This window comes from Aquarana catesbeiana, linkage group LG13 (genome assembly GCF_042186555.1).
Source record: "Aquarana catesbeiana isolate 2022-GZ linkage group LG13, ASM4218655v1, whole genome shotgun sequence".
NCBI classification, from domain to species: domain Eukaryota; kingdom Metazoa; phylum Chordata; class Amphibia; order Anura; family Ranidae; genus Aquarana; species Aquarana catesbeiana.
This window is the reverse complement of record NC_133336.1, coordinates 101,210,739-101,232,858: the sequence shown is the minus strand read 5'-3', so window position 1 is coordinate 101,232,858 and position 22,120 is coordinate 101,210,739. Positions and strand designations below refer to the sequence as shown.

The window sequence follows — 22,120 nt, the reverse complement described above, 5'->3', positions numbered from 1 at the left end:
GAGGACCTATTACCTTAACCAGGTATCACGCCTAATGTCTGGTTGCTTGGTGTCCTGAACTAGTGCTTGGCTACTCTTAGCAACTACACTAATTTTTTTGTCTTGCTGAGTTAACCCTTCGTTAACGGTCTTACGTCATACCCTGTTGTGCTTTACAGACCTTGGCTCTTTAGATATGCCAAACCCAACATACATCTCTTTGAATAACTTTAGACCAGGCTCAGAACAGTTAATGTAACTTTACTGAACAAGTGTGGCATAACTGTTCAATATGAACAACATCTTTCCCCTAAACCAGGCATACCTCTGGGAGGTGAGAGTCTATTATGGCATTGTCCATGGCTTGGATGTCTCCGAAAGTCCTAGTTTCTTCAGCGGACTAGAAAGTGCAGCAGTCCCGGTACCACAAACAGAACCAACCAGTTTGGCAAAGAAGAAGGCCCTGGACCTCAGCCTTCCCCCTTTTTATAGCACAGGTGGGCTGGCTAGGACCAAAAAGCCCCTCGAACTGAGCTTATGGCTAGGTTCACACTGACAGCGGGAATGAAATCGTGCAAGTTCAGCTGACGTGCAAGTTCAGTCCCGACTTCAGGGGCGATTTCAGAGACATCTGTGCGGGTTTCTGCACAGATGTCAATTTAAATCGCACCCCGAAGTCACCAAAAGTAGTACAGAAATCACTTTTGGGAATCGGTGCGGCGCCGCAAAGTCGGCGACGCACCGATTCGGACGGTGCCATTGCCGGCAATAGCCGCCGATTTGGCATGCGATTTGACATATCAAATTGCATGCCAAATCGCTGCAATGTGAACCAGGGCTACAATAGTTAACACTTTCCCCTCAGCCTGGGCCAGCCACTGGCTCACTAGTATCAATACACTTCCACCTGCCAACAGGCTAATTATGCTATAGTCCCAAGATAAGGACTAGGAGGACTAATTACTTAAGTCCTTTAGTCAACACATGATGTGAACTCTGGAAACAGAATAACTGTGAATTTTTGACATAATTAAAAGGTATTTTTTGCACATATCGAACATGTATAACAAAACACATTTAATGGCATATTAAACACACCTAATGTATTTTCAAAAAGTACTTCAGTCAGCTTTTACATTTGCACTTTCTCTATCCCTGAACAGCACGCTTTAAGCTATGAGAGGAAGGGACAGTAATGTAACATCTTTAATTTCAATGCACAGTACACAGGAAACTGGTTGCTAGAAGAAAAAATACTTTAATTCAGGGGGGCATACCCTTGAAAAGTGGAGATCTACCTGATCAAAATGGGAAGAAAAATGATCAACAGGGTGCAGCACACTCACTTTTTTTAAAGAGATAACATAATAGAAATCAGTAGTAAGTAGCACAGAGTTTAGATGTCAGTAGTAAGTAGCTCATAGTTCAGGAGGGCAGAAATAAATAACACAGAGTTTAGGGGTCAGTAGTATGTAATGTAGAGTGCAGAGGTCAGAGGTAAGCAATGCATTGTGCAGGGGTCAGGAGTAAGTAATGCAGAGTTCTGAGGTCAGTAGTATGTAAACAAAGAGAAGATGTCAGTAGTATGTAACACAGTGCAGAGATCATGAATAAGTAATGCAGAGGTCAGGAACACAGAGTTCAAGGGACAGGAGAAGTTAATACAGGGTTCATGAGTCAGTAGTATGTAGCACACAGTACAGGCATCAGGAGTAAGTGATGCAGCATGCAGGGGTTATTAGTAAGTAATGCAGTGTGCAGAGCTAAGCAATATGTAACACAAATAAATTTGTAAATAATTCAGAAAGCAGGGGACAGTAGTAAGAAATGCAGAAATTCACGTGTCAGTAGAATGTAGTACAGAGTTTAGGCATCAATATTATTAGGGTAGAGTTTAGGGACCAGCAGTATGAACACAGATTTCAGAAGTCAGTAGCATGAAACACAGAACTCAAAGGGACTTAGAGAAAGCGGAATGCGGAGGTCAGCAGTAAGTAATGCAGAATGTAGAGGTCAGGAGTAAGTAATACAGAGTACAGGAGTTAGTAATATGTAATACAGAGTTTAGAGGTCTGGAAAAAGTAACATAGAGTGAAGAGGTTAGGAGTACGTAATGCACAGTGCATTGGTCAGGTGTAAATGACGCAGTGTGAAGGAGTCAACAGTATGTAATACAGAGTTTAGAGGTCATGAGTAAGTAACACAGAGTGCAGAGGTCAGGAGTAAGAAACACATAGTGCAGGGGTCAGGAATAAATAAAGCAAAGTGCAGGGGTTAGGAGTAAAACAAAGTGCAGAGGTCAGTTATTTGTAACAGAGAGTATAGAAGTCAGTAGTATGTAACAAAGAGTTCAGAGGTTAGGAGTAAGCCATACAGAGATCAGGAATATGTAATGCAGTTAGGAGTAAGTAACAGAGTGCAGAGATCAATAGTAAGTAACACAGAGTGCAGGGATCAATAGTATGTAGTAATCCAGAGTTCAGTAGTTAGTAACACAAAGTGTAGGGGGTCATTAATATTTAACACAGGTTTTAGAGGTCAACAGTAAATTAAACAGAGTGCAGGAGTCATTGGCACATAATACAAAAATGTAGAGGTCAGAAGTAAGTAATTTGAAGTGCAGGGGTCATACAGTAGTATATAATACAGAATTTAGAGGTTGGGAGTAAGTAACGCAGAGTGCCGGGATTAGAAGTAAGTAATACAGAGGTCAGGAATAAGTAATGAAGAGTGCATAGGTCAGTAGTATGTAACAGAGTTCAGGGGTCCAAAGTGTGTAAGACAGCATTTAAGGGGCAGTGGAATGCAGAGTTTAGGGCCAGTAGTAAGAAACGCAGAGTGCAAGGATCAATAGTATGTAACACAGAGTTAAAAGGTCAGCAGTAAATAACGCAGCATGCAGGGGTCATTAGGATGCAATACAGAATTTAGAGGACAGGAGTAAATAACTCAAAGTGCAGCAGTTAGGAGTAACTTAAACATGTCTTCCTCCACAAGCAAAATACCAACTTTCAATAGAACTTCCTTAGGTTTGTAGGCAGGGCCTACTCGCCCTGCATGTGGGAGCATCTTTTCACGTGTATGCGCTCACTAATGTCTGAGACCAGGCGGGACCATGTTCATGTGAAAGTCAACAATAAGGTGGAACCCCCCCCCCCCGGTCAGAGACAAGTCATGCACTGTGTGCAGGTGTGAACCACATACAGATCCGTTCTGTGTAACTCTCCACCGCTGAGCCCGTGTCCTGCTCCACCAGTCCAGCTTTTCTCTGCCACCTCACTCCCAGTGATAGAATGGGGTCCTTCTGTCCACTAAGCATCTAAGCATGGGCCTCATGTGTGCACTTGATTAACTCCTTTAGCTCTACCATACTATGTGGCTAGGTTCATGGGGTCTCCATACCACACACCATATACTGCCATGCACCCCTTTTTAAATAACTTCAGACCAGGCTTTTGAATGGTTAATCCATTTACTTAGCATACTTAAATAATACACTCCAAGTTCATATAGCATAGTTCTTCATCTAACTAACTGGTCCCACTCTGCCAGGGCATACCTTTCCATGTAGCAGTCCATAACTTGTAGAGTCTTTGAGAGGTAGTTTCCCATGTGGGGAGCTCATGGGTTGTTGTTGGTTACATCTTCATAGGTGGACTTTTCTCCACTTTTCCATGCAGTCCCTGCTTCTTCCCTCTGAGCCCATTCTTCGTTCTTTTACATGTAATACAAGCTGTAAGATAGAACCCAGGAAAGCCTGGGAAAATACAGAACCTGCATTAACCCTTCCTCACCCGGGCAGCACCGCACTTCTATTGGCACCTGCCTACAAGCTAAATTCGCCCACAGCGCAATTTCCCCCCTCCCTCTGTAAAGTTTACTCATCAGACCTTAGATGCACCAGCGGCTTGCAGAGACAAGTCCTCCTGGATCTCCCTTTGGCTGAATCATGTGACACGTAGGAATTGAGGAGGTGCCTAGGACTTCTCTCAACTTTACAATGCCTATTGCTGCTTTAATCTCAGATCTAAGAGGCGGGTGAGGTCAGGAGCTTGCGGCTGGCATGGCAGCGGTTGTGATGGATGGGTAGAACGAGGTTGACCTGTTGCCTACCTTGCTTTAACTACATTTATAGCAGTTTGAAATGTTGCCTAAAAAATATGATGCCAATATTAAGATATAGAAATGTTTTTGTATTAAAAAGAAAGAACCCACTCATTTTCTTAATTTGCTACTCCTGTGCACCATTATTTTGACTTTAAGGCATTTTAGATCCTCCTTTTAGCTTGTTGGTACTACAAGCGCTTTACAGATTTCATAATAAAGGTTTACATAGATAATCCTAGATGCCTATTATTTTTGCATGAATTTGTGGAATGGTTGATTTTGAGCTTGAAATGCAGAACTTGTGGCCTTGTTACTTTTCTAAATGTGTTCTCCGTTTGCTGATGTGATTTGGCTGTGTCGCTGTCACTAACAAATTGCATGTTTTTCTGTGGGACTTTCCAACTAGTTCCTATCTCTCCTGCAGAAGTATGATGCTGAACTCTTCAGAATGTGCATGCCCTGTCTCAGTGCAATAGCTGGAGCTCTGCCACCAGATTACGTTGACACCAGAATTAAAGCAACACCTGAGAAGCAGATGTCAGTGGATGCCGAAGGAAACTTTGATCCAAAACCCGTTAATACTGCCAAGTAAGTTGTAACAGCCCTACATTTAACTTCTCCAAAAGTGTAGAAATTATATTGTTTTAATCACCTCCCCTACTGCCTTATTGTAAAAACAACTGTGGGGAGGTAGGTGTCTATTTCTGAAGTGGCTTTTATAAACTGCACTTCACAAATCCTCCTTTGGGCAACCAGTGTGCTTGTCATCCAATGGCAGCGTACTGTTTACATTTGGGAGCCCTTCCCTTCCTCTTACAAAAGATCTCCATCCTGTCTATATTAGACATACACTATATTGTCAAAAGTGTTGGGACACCTGCCTTTATACGCACATGAACTTTAATGGCATTCCAGTCTTAGTCTGTAGGGTTCAATATTGAGATGGCCCACCCTTTGCTCTTTTGGGAAGGTTTAGGAGTGTGTCTATAGGATGTTTGACCATTATTCCAAAAGTGCATTTGTGAGGTTAGGCACTGATGTGGACAAGAAGGCCTGGCTCGCAGTCTCTGCTCTAATTCATCCCAAAGGTGTTCTATCGGGTTGAGGTCAAGACTCTGTGCAGGCCAGTCAAGTTCCTCCACCCCAAACTTGCTCATCCATGTCGTTTTGGACCTTGCTTCGTGCACTGGTCCAAATCATTTGGTGGAAGAGGGATTATGGTGTGGGGTTGTTTTTCAGGGGGTTGGGCTTGGCCCCTTAGTTCCAGCGAAGGGAACTCTTAAGGTGTCAGCATACTAATACATTTTGGTCAATTTCATGCTCCCAACTTTTTGGGAACAGTTTGGGGATGGCCCCTTCCTGTTCCAACATGACTGCACACCAGTGCACAAAGCAAGGTCCATAAAGACTTGGATGAGCGAGTTTGGGGTGGAGGAGCTTGAATGGCCTGACTTCAACCTGATAGAACACGTTTGGGATGAACTAGAGCAGAAACTGTGAGCCAGGCCTTCTCGTCCACCATCAGTGCCTGACCTCACAAATGCGCTTCTGTAAGAATAGTCAAACATTCCCATAGACACTCTCCTAAACCTTGTGGACAGCCTTCCCAGAATAGTTGAAGCTGTTATAGCTGCAAAGGGTGGGCCAACTCAATATTGAACCCTACGGACTAAGACTGGGTTGCCACTAAAGTTCATGTGCGTGTAAAAGCAGGCATCCCAATACTTTTGAAAATATAGTGTATATATTAACCACTCATCTCCCTCATCCTTAACATCTGCACATTAACCCTCTCATCTCTATCCTCCCACAGTATGGGACCTGTACCTTATCCTCTTCACCTCCTCCTCCCTCTGTGTATGACCTATACCAGGGGTCTCCAAACTTTATAAAGAAAGGGCAAGTTTACTTTCCTTCAGGATTTGGTAGAAAATGCACCAGTATCAGTGGAAGCAGGCAATTTGAAGCCTGGTGGTCAGTGGGGGTAAAAAATCAATGGAATGTCTGTGGTCAGTAGGAGGAGGAACGTTTCTCATCATTAATATTAGTGGGAAGAATAGTGCCTGGTCATTTATATCACTGGAAGGAATTATGCCTCATCATTGGTGTCAGTGGGAGTAATATTGCCCCATCTTTGGTGTCAGTGGAAGTAATAGTGCTTTGTTTCAGTGGGAGTAACAGTGCCCCAGGGATACAGGCAAACAAAGGGCCAAAGCTTGGAGGCTACGTACCTATACATTAATGTGTTTATTGTACCAAGCTTCATGTTTAACCACTTCAATACAAACATGTTTCTATATTTCCCCAAACATTTGGAAAAAATTAGGTTATCTGAGTGTGTCTGCTTTCCAAAAATAAGTCATTTGCGGGTGTTGGTACTACCCTGGCAGTTTTGTTTGGTGTGTTTTGTAAAGGAAAATGGGGGAAATATTGGTAATGTGTCTTTTATATAGAAAAACAAAGTAACAAAAGAGTTAGTGATTATTAAATACCACAAAAAAAGTTCTATCTGTTTGGAAAATTATATAAAATGCATGTGGTTAAAGTGTTTCATGCACAATAAATACAATTCAGCGCTTCAACAATATTAACATAAACAATATTACCATAAAAACAAATTGTGTGAAACGAATAGAAGTCCAAATCACTCTAACATATCTAGTGAAGTCCAGATATAACACCAGTGTGCTTTAACACCATGCACCAATGATCTTCATGTACAAGCCGATCACCGACTATTAGAAGGCTTACCAGAGCAAAGCCCTCACATACACAAATATATTGCACTCAGCATTTAAAGATGTCCTATTGGACAAAACATGTTGGGTGAAGTCTGTTGTGCACACTGATGTCTATAGCTTCTGGTGAGCAGTGGCTTTTAATTAAAGTGTCTTTTTGCTAGCTTGATCTTATACTTGGTTTTAAGTCTTTACACAAATAAATGTTTGGACTTATTACACTATGTGAGTTTTCTTTTGCCCCTTATTATGTTTATATTATATTGGGGGTGTCTGATATGGTTAAGAAGATTGAGGTTGTCATAGCCAAGATCTTCTGGTGCTTGTGGGATCTGCTTGTTAGATAGCTGTTAAAGGGAAAGAAGAAGTACATTGATGCTGCCCCAGGCTAATGCATGCTAAGTAAATGTCTCTAGAACACATTATGCGATAGATGGGATGCAAATCAGCGATTTTAGCTTCCTAGACGTACTGTACCATTGTGTTGTTATTTGCATTCCTTTGAGGTTACCCTAAATCTATTTCTGGAAGTGGGATTCTTTCATGCACATCCTGTTGAAGCAGCCTGTAGTGACGGACATTACATTGAGACTGCTGATGATTCGTCCGGCCTTTGTTTTTCCAGTGCTGGTTTTGACCTCTCTATAACTCGAGGGTCAACACAATCTGGTAAGCAGACTGGCTTTCTCACACAGTGGTGACGATTAGATCACACTTTCTTTCACTGATGCTGGTGTGTGGAGATCCTCCCATCTACACATTATATGGACTTCTTCATAATTCTTTATAGAGACTTTTAATGGTTTATTTGGCGCTGCCCCCCTTGTATCTTTAAACCTTTCTTGGTGTGTAATCAAAACATTGGTGTTGGCTGCCTTTATATATGTTTTTTTTCAAGTGCAGATATTTCTCTCTTTTTGAATACATCCTGAGTGCAATATACCTCTGTATGTAAGGTTTTTACTCTGGTATACCTTCTAGTTGTTGGTGATGGGCTTGCACATGAAGATCACTGCTGCCTGGTGTTGAAGCACACAGGTGTTATTCTTGGACTTCACTAGACAAGTTAGAGTTAGTTTTTCACAATTTCTTTTACATTGTTTATGGTAATATTGCTTATGTTAAAATTGTGAAAGTGCTGCATTATATTTACTGCTAGTGTTTCTACTTATACAGTATCTCACAAAAGTGAGTAAACCCCTCACAGTTTTGTAAATATTTTATTATATTTTTTTATGTGACAACACTGAAGAAATGACACTTTGCTACAATGTAAAGTAGTTAGTGTACAGCTTGTATAACAGTGTAAATTTGCTGTCCCCTCAAAATAACTCAACACACAGCCATTAATGTCTAAACCACTGGCAACAAAAGTGAGTACACCCCTAAGTGAAAATGTCCAAATTGGGCCCAAAGTGTCAATATTTTGTGTGGCCACCATTATTTTCCAGCACTGCCTTAACCCTCTTGGGCATGGAGTTCACCAGAGCTTCACAGGCTGCCACTAGAGTCCTCTTCCACTCCCCCATAACGACATCATGGAGCTGGTGAATGTTGGAGATCTTGCGCTCCTCCACCTTCCATTTGAGGGTGCCCCACAGGTGCTCAATAGGGTTTAGGTATGGAGACATGCTTGGCCAGTCCATCACCTTTACCCTCAGCTTCTTTAGCAAGGCAGTGGTCGTCTTGGAAGTGTGTTTAGGGTTGTTTACATGTTGGAATACTGCGCTGCGGCCCAGTCTCTGAAGGGAGGGGATCATGCTCTGCTTCAGTGTGTCACAGTACATGTTGGCATTCATGGTTCCCTCAATGAACTGTAGCTCCCCAATGCCGACAGCACTCATGCAGCCCCAGACCATGACACTCCCACCACCATGCTTGACTGGAGGCAAGACACACTTATCTTTGTACTCCTCACCTGGTTGCCGCCACACACGCTTGACACCATCTGAACCAAATAAGTTTATCTTGGTCTCATCAGGCTACAGGACATGGTTCCAGTAATCCATGTCCTCATGCCAAAATGTAAAAAAAAAAAAAATTGGCATGGGGCCCAACCTGAAATACATACCAGACCCTTATCTGAGCATGCAGCCAGGCAGGCAAGGAAAGGGGGGAGCAAGCCCCCCTCCTGAACCATACCAGGCCACATGCCCTCAACATGGGGGGGTGCTGTTGTTAAAGGGGCTTCCAGATTCCGATAAGCTCCCTGCCCGCAAACCCTCACAACCACTGGCCAAGGTTGTGGGGAAGAGGCCCTTGTCCCCAAAGCACCCCCCCCCCCATGTTGAGGGCATGTGGCCTGGCAGGGTTCAGGAGGGGGCAGGGCTGCATGCTCAGATAAGGGTCTAGTATGGATTCTAGGGGGGACTCCATGCCATTTTTCATTGCCGGAATTTATTTGTTTACATTTTAATAATCAGCTTCACACAGAGTCCGAATCGGTTGGTCATTTTTCAACAGATCCAAATTCAAATTGTTCTGAGAATTTGGAATTCGTTAGCAAATTAATAAACAAAACTAAATTAAATTGAACTAAACTAAATTAATTCAGAAATGAATCAATGAAACAAAATTAGTAACAGAACAAAGCTATCCAAAACTAAACACATTTTTCTGTTCTGCACATGTCTAGTGACAGGATGGCAATGTGTTTTATATGGCTTGTCTTTTGCTCCTGTATATTCATGTCAAATGTGCACAATATGGGAATAAAATGTTAATCTCTCGTGTACTGTGTATCACAATTCACATAACTATATCTATAGTTTTTCACCTTGGGGAGCTGTCTGACTGATAACATGGAAGACATACTGAAATGTAATAATGCTATGTTAATGGTAAATTCAAGAGAAGATTGGAATCATGCTGAAGCAGCTTTTTCATTTCCGACTTACAAGCGCTTTTTTTAAAATTTTGTATGCTTTTGTTTTACAGCCTCACATTACCTGAGAAGCTGGAATATATTGTCAATAAATTCGCAGAGCACTCCCACGATAAATGGGCCTATGACAAGGTACAGAATGTATGATGTTCACAATATGCTTATCTAAATATTATATATCTAAATATTAGCATACACAGTGTTCTTTCAAAACAAAAGTAAATTTCTCCATAAGAGTACAATATCAGAAAACTTGGTTCACAGCAAATATTTATGCATAAATATGTATGTAGATATTTTATCAGAATGGAATATTAAGCATTATATCCTGTTCCTTTGGGAATTCACAATTTATTTGCTTCACACAGCTGGCTGTTAGTTTCACTGATAGGCACTGCAGGCTACTTTTCATGGTTATAGTATTTGTAAACAGTCACTTTGTAAATCAACCCATTCACTTTAAAATATAAATGAAAGGCAAAACATTTTTGTATAGATATAAAAAACATTCTAAATACATTTCTTCCCCTTTTTTATAAGTAATTACATTCCCTCTGTTCTCAGCTGCATAAGAGCTGGGGGGAGGAGAAGCAGCAGCACACTGAGCTTGCCAGTAAATGGCTATGCAGTGGGTGTGGTGGTCAGGACAAGTGTGATCATTGGAAAGATGTAAACATGTTAGCATGTGTGCATTAACATATATAACAGAATGTCTTTATACACTTTCATATGCTGTGCAAAATATTGGCAAATATTCAATAGTAAGAATTGTGGTTCACTGAGGATTTGAAGAGTTCTATCATATTTTTCATTTTTAGAGGTTTATAATAGGAGCTGTTTGGACAGTAATTGGGGACCACAACTCCCTACAGATCATGGCCTTTTTTTACTTCTGTCTCACCCATTATATTAACATCTTGCAGTGTAATGTGGCATAGACCCTACTTTCTGCATGCATTCATTTCTGATTCACCTTCCAGCCCAAGGACGTCATATGACGTTCTTGATTTTCAGTGAGGATATCTGAATAATGCCTGCAGCTGCAGGCATCATCCAGACATCATCTTTTAGTGCCAGCGATTCTGTGCATCGTAAGAAAGATCATAGTGGCAGTTCCGCCGCTTGATCGTTCTTACAGGCGACGGGAGGGGTCAACCCCCTCCCGTAGCCCTCCGGTGCTTCTCCGGGCTTTCCCGTGCCATCGGGGACCTGGAGAAAGAATCCGCCGCCGCCGGATGACGAGCATAAAGATTTCTGGTGACCAGATGGTCACCAGTCATCTCTATGACCATCGGAGGCCCGGTAAAATAAACAATAAAAAAAAATTCTAGCTCCCCCGTCCCTGTGTGCTCGCGCACAGAAGTGAACGCACAAATAAGTCCTGCCCACATATGTTAACGGCGTTCAAACCCCACATGTGAGGTATCGCCACGTGCGTTAGAGCAAGAGCAACAATTCTAGCACTAGACCTCCTCTGTAACTCTAAACTGGTAACCTGTAAAAAAAAATTAAAGCCTCGCCTATAGAGATGGCGAAGTTTGGCGCCATTGCATGAGTGAGCGAAATTTTAAAGCGTGAGATGTTGGGTATCTATTTACTTGGCGTAACATCATCTTTCACATTATACAAAACAATTGGGCTAACTTTACTGTTTTGTTATTTTTTAATTCATGATTTGGATTCATTTCCATAAAAAATGCGTTTGAAAAATTGTTGCGCAAATACCGTGCAACATAACAAGTTGCAACGACCACCATTTTATTCCCTAGGGTGTCTGCTAGAAAACATATATAATTTTTTGGGGTTCTGAGTAATTTCTAGCAAAAAAATTATGTTTTTTACATGTAGGAGATGAGTGCCAAATTAGCCCGGTATGGAAGTGGTTAATTCACATGATGTTGTGGGAAGTTCTGAGACTAAAGCCTCGTACACACGATCAAATTGTTGGCCAACCGAGCGTCTTATTTCTGTCCAAAGGGCGTGTGCCAGGAACTTGTCTTGCATACTAATGGTACACAATTGTCGGCCAACAAACATGAACGTAGTGATGTACTACGAGGAATTTCAGCACTTGGGAGCCACCCTTTGGGCCCCTTCTGCTAATTTCATGTTTGGTGAGCATTGATTCCGAGCATGCGTGTTTGTACTTTCGACTTTTGTGTGACGGACTTGTGTACTGATGATACGGAAATCAGACAACAGACAGTTGTCCGCCGAAAATTTATTAGCCTGCCATCCAACATTTGTTGGACAAAAGTTGGACAACAATTGTCAGAAGGAGCGTACTAACGGTCAGATTTTAGGACAACAGTCTATCAACAGATAATCCCCTGCTAACAATCTCATCGTGTGTACGAGGCTTTACTGTATATAAACAGGTGCCTCACTGAAAATTATTATTGGTGATTGACGTACCTCTCTTTAATACTTGTTATGATTCACTGCAATCATCTGTATTAACAGCCATTGTTGTGCAGTAGCACATGCCTATTTAACCAGGGCTTCTGTTGTAAGAAAATGGGTGAAAGTAGGTGCACATTCAAACAAACAAAATCAGAAAGAGTGCACACTAGGTGCAGTAGAGTTAAAAGCTTTAATGTTAAGATCAATTGCAAATTGGCCACTCACAAAATCAAAATAGAAAAAGCATGTACTCAACACTCCCACTATGTACACCTCTCTGTGTTCACACTTGTAGTCCTGGATAGTAGTGTACAGACCAGAGCTCTGTACACAGGCACAGTGTGTTACAGGGGATCTCCTGGATGATATTACATGCGGGTGGAGCAATGGGCATGGCTACGTGTTTTAAATGACCTTCTTCTTTGTCAAGCCTACCTAGGGGGAATACTGTGATTGCTTTAAACAGAAGAAGGGGGGGGGGGGGGCATACCACAGCATTGAAACTCATTATTGTCAATACTAACAAGAACAGCAGCTGGCAAAATACAAAGACCAGCTGGACCATATAAAAACAACTAACAGAAACAAATATTTTTAAAAGATACACATGAAATAGAGTAGCAGTGTAATACTAAAATAAACTGTCCAGCTGTTAGTTGTTTTTCTATGGTCCAGCTGGTCTATGTAGTTTGTCAGCTGCAGTTCTTGTTAGTTTAGAGAATAATTGGTTGCAGTGTTGTGGCATGTGCCCTTCACATTTTCCTGTATAAAGCAATCACAGTATTCCCTCTAGGTAGGCTTGACAAAGAATGAGGTCCTTTGAAACATGTAGCCACACCCATTGCTCCGCCCGCATGTGACATCATCCAGGAGATCCCTTGCAATACACTGTGCCTGTGCACAGAGCTCTGGTCTGTCCTTCAGCTGCAGGTATTCCTCCATCTGACAGCACTGCTATCCAGGACTACAAGTGTGAACACAGAGAGGCATCCATGCTGGGAGTGTTGAGTGTATGCTTTTTCTATTTTGATTTTGTGAGTGGCCAATTTGCATTTGATTTTAACATTAAAGCTTTTAACTCTACTGCACATAGTGTGTGCTTTTCTTGTTTGTTCATATGTAATTTGTAGGTTTCCCCAATCTTGTGAGTAGCAGCACCAAAGGCAGCAAAAGGTGTTTTATTACTCTTGATGATTCCAATGCCTAGACTGAGGATTTGCAGTGTAATCAACTTATGGACATGAACTGGTTTTTTATAGTCACAAGTACTTGAGTGCGCTAAAAAAGTTTTTGGGTTTTATTTTCTTTGGAAATAGGTGCACGTACTCTCCCCCCTGCCTGTGGCCACCCTTGTCTCCACCCCCTCACCACCTATCAGTGGTGGTAAATAAGTGTTTCTATGGTATTTTTTAAATTAAAAAAATGCAGGAAAAAGTACAAAATATAAGAAATATACAGGGCTTCCTAATATAATCTCTGAGGCACTTCCTGCTGGTGAGTGAAAAGCCCCCCCTTGCTAATGGTCAGTGGAGAAGCACCCTCCTTGCTGATGGTCAGTGAAGAAGTGCCCTCCTTGCTGCTGGTCAGTGGAGAATTGCCCCCCTTGCTGCTGGTCAGTGGAAAAGTGCCCTCCCCCCTTTCTCCTGGTCTGTGGAGAAGTGCCCCCCTTGTTACTGGTTAGTGGAGACGTGCTCCTCTTGCTGCTTCCTAGTGCATAGGTACCTTCTTTGCTGCTGTGTGCCCCCTAAGGTTGGTGGTGAGTGGAAGCAGTGTTTACTTACTGCCTCTAGTGACTTCCCACCTGGCTAAAAGGAAATGGCCATTCATGATATTTGGGGTTGGGTTTACCTGGGCAGAGTGCAAGGGATTGACAGGAAGAGGTTTTAGGTCCTGACAGGGTAAGTAGGTTCTGCAGAACTGCATGAGTAGCAAACCATGGCTCTACACATACTATTGAATGTAATTTGAGACACAGCCGTGAGTCTGCTGTCACATCCTAAATAGCAGTGCAACTGGCAGTCGAGGAGGGAGTGCCAACAACAGCTTGGTCTTTTGAGTCTTTGAGTGGCGTTGCAGTTCCCAGAATTCCCGAGTTGAGCACTCCATGACACAGGGGAGCCGGAGCTGCAGGATCACGTGACCTGGCTGGACTGAATAAAGCCATGTATACAGATCCTTTTTACACAAGGTAGGCAGTATAGGTAGGGGAAGAACATTTTTAAGACTAGTGTTATGCCGCGTACACACGGTCGGACTTTTCGTCTACAAAAGTCCGACAGCCTGTCCGACAGACTTCCGGCGGACTTTCGGCGGACTTGCAGCAGACTTTCTAACGAACGGACTTGCCTACACACGACCACACAAAAGTCAGACGGATTCGTACGTGATGACGTACACCGGACTAAAATAAGGAAGTTCATAGCCAGTAGCCAATAGCTGCCCTAGCATGGGTTTTTGTCCGTCGGACTAGCACACAGACGAGCGGATTTCGGGGTCCGTCGTAGTTACGACGTAAAGATTTGAAGCATGTTTCAAATCTAAAGTCCGTCGGATTTGAGGCTGAAAAAGTCTGCTGAAAGTCCGGAGAAGCCCACACACGATCGGATTACCAGCCAGCTTTAGTCCGTCGGCGTCCGTTGGACTTTTGTAGACGAAAAGTCCGACCGTGTGTACGCGGCATTAGGCTTTAGTTCCACTTTAGGCTGACTGCCATACTGGCTTTTGTGGCTGGATGTGCTGAAGACGTGTAAGCGTACCTTAAGGTGCCTGTGATATCACTCAGCAGTAAAAACAAGTTTTTCTCATTGCAGTTGGATAGTGCTTAATAAAATATTTTTTTCTATGGATTTTGGTTCCTGTAGTTTGCCTGTCTGCTGTCTTGATCTTCTGCTTGTTACAACCCTATTTTGTCACCTGACCTATGTCAGTTATGACTATGCCCTAGTATAATTTCATTTTTCACTTTGGTCACCCATAGGGCAAGTGTTGATGGGCTTTTGTTCACTTTAGTTCACTTTTCCCTTTAAAATGGAGCAGTGGCATCAGCAGATGGGCTCTGCTGATGCCACTGCGTCATATTTTATAACAAGCACTTTTTTATCTTTACAAATGTGAGTGTTCCTTTTTTATAATAAATACTCTTTGTTTTTTAAAATGGAATTACACTATGTGCCCCTCTTTCCTTCTTTTCTTATAACCACATCATTGCGAGAAGCCATCCGTCTGGCTTGCCCCCCCCCCCCCCCCTCTAAAACCCCTACTGTGGGCTACCTATTTGGAGAGTCACTGAGAGGGACCATTGGAACACATCCCCAAACCGGAGGTCATGTTTGCTGTGGCTGGTTTTCCCTGGTGTATTACACCGCAAGTTTGAATGACTCATTAGGCGTATGCCTGTTTGAGTTCAGTCGTTTTGGTAAGCCTTCTACTTATTGGTGGTGGATCATCTATCAGCAATCTTCTCTTCACTTCAAGTCACATGATGTTTAGTTTATTCTTTGATGGATTTTTATTCACTTCTGGACATTTATTTCACTGCTATCTTGCTTATTTGTTTGGTTGGCTACAACAGACTGTTTTACTCATTGGTGATATGTTATGTACCCACTAAATTTTGAGTACAAAATGTCCCTTTAAGCTTTATCTTTTTACACTTGTTCACTACAATTAATGTGTTTCTAATCATATGTGTTCATTTTGATTTTCTCACCGTCCACGTTGTACACGCACAGTGTAAACCTGGCACAAGTTTTAGCCTCAGTGCATGCTGAGACAATTTATTAACGCTGCACTTACTTTTCATATTTTCCACTGGTGGAATTACATTAGCCAAGAGTTATGCAGCGTACACACGGTCGGACTTTTCAACCGGACTGGTCTGACGGACCGAATCCGGAGGACAATCCGACCGTGTGTGGGCTGCATCGGAGTTCCAACGGACCGTCTCGGTCGGAAATCCAACGGACTTTAGATTTGAAACCTGCTTCAAATCTTTGTCGTAACTCCGCTGGACTCAATTCCTCACGGAAAGCCCGTTAGTCTGTATGATGGTCCGTTGGACTAGATGCGACGCAAGGGCAGGGTACTACATCTCGCGCTCTCTGCAAAAGGAAAAACAAATTTTCCTATTGCGGCGAGCGCGATGGGAAGGTGACGATGTCCCTTAGGTCTGGTATTGATTTTAAGGGGAACCCCCTACGCCGAAAAAATGGCGTGGGGTCCCCCCAAAATCCATGCCAGACCCTTATCCGAGCATGCTGCCTGGCCGGTCAGGAAAGGGGGTGGGGACGAGTGAGCGCCCCCCCTTCTGAACCGTACCAGGCCGCATGCCCTCAACATGGGGGGTGGGTGCTTCGGGGGAGGGGGGCGCGCGGCGCCCCCCCAAAGCACCTTGTCCCCATATTGATGAGGACAAGGGCCTCTTCCCAATAACCCTGGCCGCAGGTTGTTGGGGTCTGCGGGCAGGGGGCTTATCAGAATACAGGAGCCCCCTTTAATAAGGGGGCCCCCAGATCCCGGCCCCCCACCCTATGTGAATGAGTATGGGGTACATCGTACCCCTACCCATTCACCTAGGGAAAAAGTTTCAATAAAAAAACACACTAGACAGGTTTTTAAAGTAATTTATTAGACAGCTCCGGGGGTCTTCTTCCGACTTCGGGCGTCTTCTTCTGACTTCGCCAGCCTCTTTTCCCGGTGTACGGTTCTTCTCCCGCTCTCCGGCCTCTTCTCCCAGTGTTTGACCTCTTCTTTGACTGGTGTCCGGTTCTTCTGCCGGCTCCTCCGCTATCTTCTGCCGCTCTTTTGCTAGCGGTGGCCTGGATTTCTGCGTCGTCTTCTTCCCTCTTCTCTTCTTCCGATGTTGACACGATGCTCTCTCCCGCTGTAATGCTGTGTGAGCGCTCCACAATTACTTATATAGGTCGTGACCCCGCCCCCTAATGACGTCACAGTCCCAGCATGCCCCGCCTATATAAGTTATATATATATATATATATATATATATATATATATATATATATATATATATATATTTGCACTCCCAAAAAAACGCTTTTTAACCCAGTGCTCATTTTATTATTTACTATAACTCTTGGTAAAAAAGTCACGGGAGTTAAAATGAGAGCTGTTTGCAGGTCTGAGCATGCTCAGTTGTGTTGGCACCTAGTTGTAAAGAGATGGGGAATTTATCTCTTCTCAGGCTTTTAAAGATATTTCAGTGTAGAAATCACTTTTTCACACAGTTTAAAAGCAGATTATCTTTAAACAATATACCGCATATTTCAGCACCATTTAGGCAACTATAGCATGCTCTAAACATTATTTCCATGTGCAATAGTTGTGGTCCTAACAAGAGTCATAGTTTGGGCGCTATTTGTTTTCAGGAAGCTATAGTAAATTTGTTTTTGAGAGTATTTTTTGTACCAGCGCTATAGTGAATACCGTTTTAGCTCTAATTAGCACGTGGCGCTATAGTAAATGACCCTCTGTGTTTACAATGCTTTAGGTTGTGAATGAACAGGCAGCCTCTGCACTTTGCACCCCCTACTCCTTCTGCAGCTGAGGTTGCAGAGAAAAGACAAGGTTACATAGTTACATAGTAGGTAAGGTTGAAAAAAGACAATAGTCCATCCAGTTCAACCTGTGTAGGTGCACGTGTGTCAGTGTCTATAATTATTTCCTATATCCCTGCACATCCAAGAGTCTTTTAAAAATATCCATACTCCCCGCTGCCACCACTGATTGTGGAAGAGAGTTCCACATCCTTATTGCCCTGACAGTGAAAAACCCCCTGCGCAGTTTAAGGTTAAACCACTTCTTCTTCTCATTGTGTGGCCCGTGTCCTCGTACACTCCCTGAGGCTGAATAGTTTATTTCCTATGCTGGGATCACCATTGAGGTATTTGTAGATTGCTATCATGTCCCCTCTCAAGCGTCTCTTCTCCAGCGAGAATAAATTGCTTGTGTGTGTTCCTCGTAATTGAGGGTGTCTTGTCCCCTTATTAGATTCGTTGCCCTTCTTTGGACTCTCTCCAGCTCCGGCACATCCTTCCTGAGGACTGGTGACCAGAACTGGACAGAGTACATGAGGCCTAACCAGAGTTTTATAAAGTGGAAAGATTATCATTCTATCTCTGGAGTAAATCTTCTTTTTTATGCGTGTAATATTCTGCCTCCTTTGGTAGCTGCAGCTTGACATTGCATGCTATTACTGAATCTGTCATCTACTAGGACCCCCAGATCTCTCTCCATCCTTGATTCCCCCATCGGTTCTCACCCTAGTAAGTAGTTTTGCTTATGTTTTTTGCCCCCAAGTGCATTACTTTACATTTCTCCACATTAAACCTCATTTGCCATGTGGTTGTCCACTCCATTATTTTGTTCAGGTCATTCTGTAAAATTTCCATATCCTGATGTAACGTCACTGCCCTGCTTATTTTTGTGTGGTACGCAAAAACTGAGATTGAGCTATTTATCCTATCCTCTATATCGTGGGGTAGCTATGTCCTCTGTCTCTTTCCCTCAAATGTGAGACATCAGGAGTCTGTTTAGACCCCTGATAACTCACCAAACTCTCACAACTCAGGTCATCCTTGTATTTTTGCCTTTCCCCCTCAATCTAATTAAATATAATAAATATATATATATATATATATATATATATATATATATATATATATATATATATATATATATATATATATACATATATATATATATACATATATATATATATATATATATATATATATATATATATTTAGTAAAACTAAAGGTAAAGCTTTTTTAATTTTTTTTTTCATTTTGGATAGAGTAAGTGAGGGTTATAACCCCAGTAATTTTTTTATTTTTTGCCATCTGTGTCATTGTGGAGATTTCCCTTTACTTTCTGTCCCATAACCAAAACAGGAAGTGAGAAGAAATCATCAAAATGAGGGAATATCTTATTGTTCTCAGAGTCACCTGAACTAGTATCTTCATAGGAAGATTTACCCTCTATTCCTGTTCTAGGGAGAACCCAGTATTTGGAGTTTTCTTTTACTTTCTTTTTCTGTGATAAAAGAGAAATAGAGAGGGTGAAGCTCCCTAATGGGGTACAGACAGCAATAAAAAACAGACAGGTGTTGTAATCCTTCTCCACTCTATCTAAAATGAACAAAAAACTTTTACCTTTAGTTATACTTTAACCACTTCAGCCCTGGTTAGATTTACCCGATTAATGGCCTTAATGGACATTTTTTGCGATATGGCACTGTGTCGTTTTAACTGACAATTGCGCGGTCTTGCGACGCTGTACCCAAACAAAATTGATGTCCTTTTTTTCACACAAATAGAGATTTCTTTTGATGGTATGTGATCACCTCTGCGGTTTTTATTTTTTGCACTATTAATAAAAAAAGACAGACAATTTTGAAAAAAAACCCCAATATTTTTAACTTTTTGCTATAATAAATATCCCAAAAAACAAAACAAAAAAAAAAACGAATTTCTTCATCAGTTTAGGCCAATATGTATTCAGCTACATATTTTTGGTAAAAAAAGAAATGACAATAAGCGTATATTGATGCACTGATTACTTTATAAATGACACTGGCAGGGAAGGGGCTAGGGGGCGATCAAGGAGTTAAATGTGTTTCCTGGGAGGTGTTTCTAACTGTGGGGGGAGTGTACTGACTGGAGGATGGAAGACATCGCTGTTCCTGATCACTAGGAACAGATGATCTCTCTCTACTCCCCTGACAGAATGGGGATCTGTTTGTTTATATTGACAGATCCCTGTTCTGGCTCTCTGTGGAGCGACCTTGGGTGGCCGGCAGGCATCGCGGCCACCGGTCAATCGCTTTGGCTCCAGGCCTGCTATAGCCATTAAAGGGACCTTCGTACCGGTACAGCAGTTCTGGCAGCCGAGCCAACCTGCCACAGTATAACTACGGTGGCTGGTCGGCAAGCAGTTAAAGAACATTCTGAATGGTCTTTGACTATTATCAAAATGGATCCCATAATTTGTAGATGAGTGTGGTAAAAATGGGTCGAATGACCCCCTGTTCGGTTCGCGCCAGACCTTTTGAACATTGCAAAAGTTCAGAGCCGAAAAAGAACCCTATTAAAGTCTATAGGACCCGGAACTGAAAAAAATCAAAAGTGCCCCATTTGAAGGCTTATATACAAATTATTGGGCATACAAAGTGTATGGGGGTCCGGGCACTGCCCTGGGGGACATATATCAATGCAAAAAAAGGTTTTTTTAAAAAGATAATTTTTAAATGAGCAGTGATTTAATGATGCCTAAAGTGAAACAATGGCAAAAAAATACTTTAAATATAGTGCCGGGGGGGGGGGTGGTGGGTGGGTGTCCCTTTAGCATGCATGTAAAGTAGCGCATCTGTACTGTGTATAGAACCTGCTGCAGCAAAAATTACATTTATAAAGGAAAAAAATGACATTTTCCCTGCAAGCTTGGGGAGCCAGTCTGTATGATGAGGCCACAATTTAGTGTATTCGAAACAAGATTAGAGATTTTTTTTGGATAAATTCTGGTGTCTGTTTTGCAGACTTTGAATAGAAGTAACAGGTGCAGAAAAATTGGGCTTTGGGTGTTGGTGACCCTATAGAGCAAGAATATGCAATTAGCGGACCTCCAGCTGTTGCAAAACTACAAGTCCCATCACGCCTCTGCCTCTGGGTGTCATGCTTGTGGCTGTCAGAGTCTTGCTATGCCTCATGGGACTTGTAGTTCTACAACAGCTGGAGGTCTGCTAATTGCATATCCCTGCTATAGAGGTACTGTTTATAAATGCAAGAATTGACCTTGCTTTAAAAAATTGAAATGATATGCCCCGGTCAAACAGTGGCAGAAAAATTGGACTTTGGGTGTTAGTGGTGCCATCACACCGTAACCCTTTAGAGGTACTCTTGATGAAAGCAAGAACTGGCCTTTCTGTAAATCATTTAAATTGTATGCACCTGTCAAACAGGTGTGGAAAAATTGGTCCTTGGGTGGTAATTATGCCCATGAAACCTATACCAAAAATTTTCTTCCAGATAAGATCAACACTCACAAAGCTAAGCAGCCTTGATGGTCTTGCAGAAATTTCACATCCCAAAAAAACTTAATTGGCAGCATTGGCATCAGGGGTTTTATAGCTGCTGCTAATCCGGGAATGATTAATTTTGATAAATGTTAGCCGGTCAATGGAGTCTGTTAACAGATGTGCTCTTTTATCTGTCACAAAATCTCTGGCAGCACTGAATGCCCATTCAGAAAGCATGCTGGATGCAGGGCAGCCCAGCAGCTCAATTGCATACTGGGCAAGTTCTGGCCAGTGGTCTATTCTCATGACCCAGTAACTCAGTGGATCGTCAAATGGAAAGCTCTCCATGTCAGTTTCAAATAATCTCCCACCATATGATGCAAGCACTGCCGATGGGATGTGGAAGCTGACAGCTTGGGGCGCCGAGGACTAAAAAGTTTTTGAAATGCATCACTGAGGAGGCCCCCTTCTCCACCGCTCCTGCTTTAACCAACAAAAGCCTCAAAGCTAGCTTTTCCATGAGAACCCTTGAGAGTAGTACTTGGCTGGGGCAGTTCCAGATACTGTAATCCTCAGTGATCATGAGGACTCTGCTTCTCATGCCTCCACAAACTTGAGACTGTAACCTACCAGAGTCAGGAAACTCCTCTTTAAGGTGTCCTCAATATATTTCATCCTCTGTTCCCTCTGTGGGGGCGGAATAAGTTCTGAGACTTTCCCCTTGTAACTGTGGTCAAGGAGGGTTGCCAACCAATCATGATCCTATTCCGTGATTCCACAAATTCTTGGGTCCTTTTGCAGGTTTGAAGAATAAGGGAGTCCATGCATGCAAGTTTGTGGAGGCATGAGAAGCAGAATCCTCATGATCACTGAGGATTACAGTATCTGGAACTGCCCCAGCCAAGTACTACTCTCAAGGGTTCTGGGGACAGAAAACCATCTCTTAAGGTTTTACGTATGTCTTCCTCTGCTTCAAT

At 42.5% G+C, this 22,120-nt stretch overlaps 1 protein-coding gene across 7 annotated transcripts in view; it reads left to right on the top strand.

Annotated features, from left to right (window-relative positions):
* The window catches only part of RYR3 (ryanodine receptor 3), a 1,082,755-nt gene that overhangs the window by 584,376 nt on the left and 476,259 nt on the right, over positions 1–22,120 (top strand). For 4 of the 7 annotated variants that reach the window (XM_073608696.1, XM_073608694.1, XM_073608695.1 and 1 more), the window contains 2 exons: positions 4,511–4,674; positions 9,762–9,840. In XM_073608696.1, the coding sequence (XP_073464797.1) occupies positions 4,511–4,674; positions 9,762–9,840 (243 nt within the window). Of the gene's footprint in view, positions 1–4,492; positions 4,675–9,761; positions 9,841–22,120 lie in introns of all 7 variants that reach the window. The other 3 variants (XM_073608691.1, XM_073608692.1, XM_073608690.1) reach the window with 1 other exon arrangement.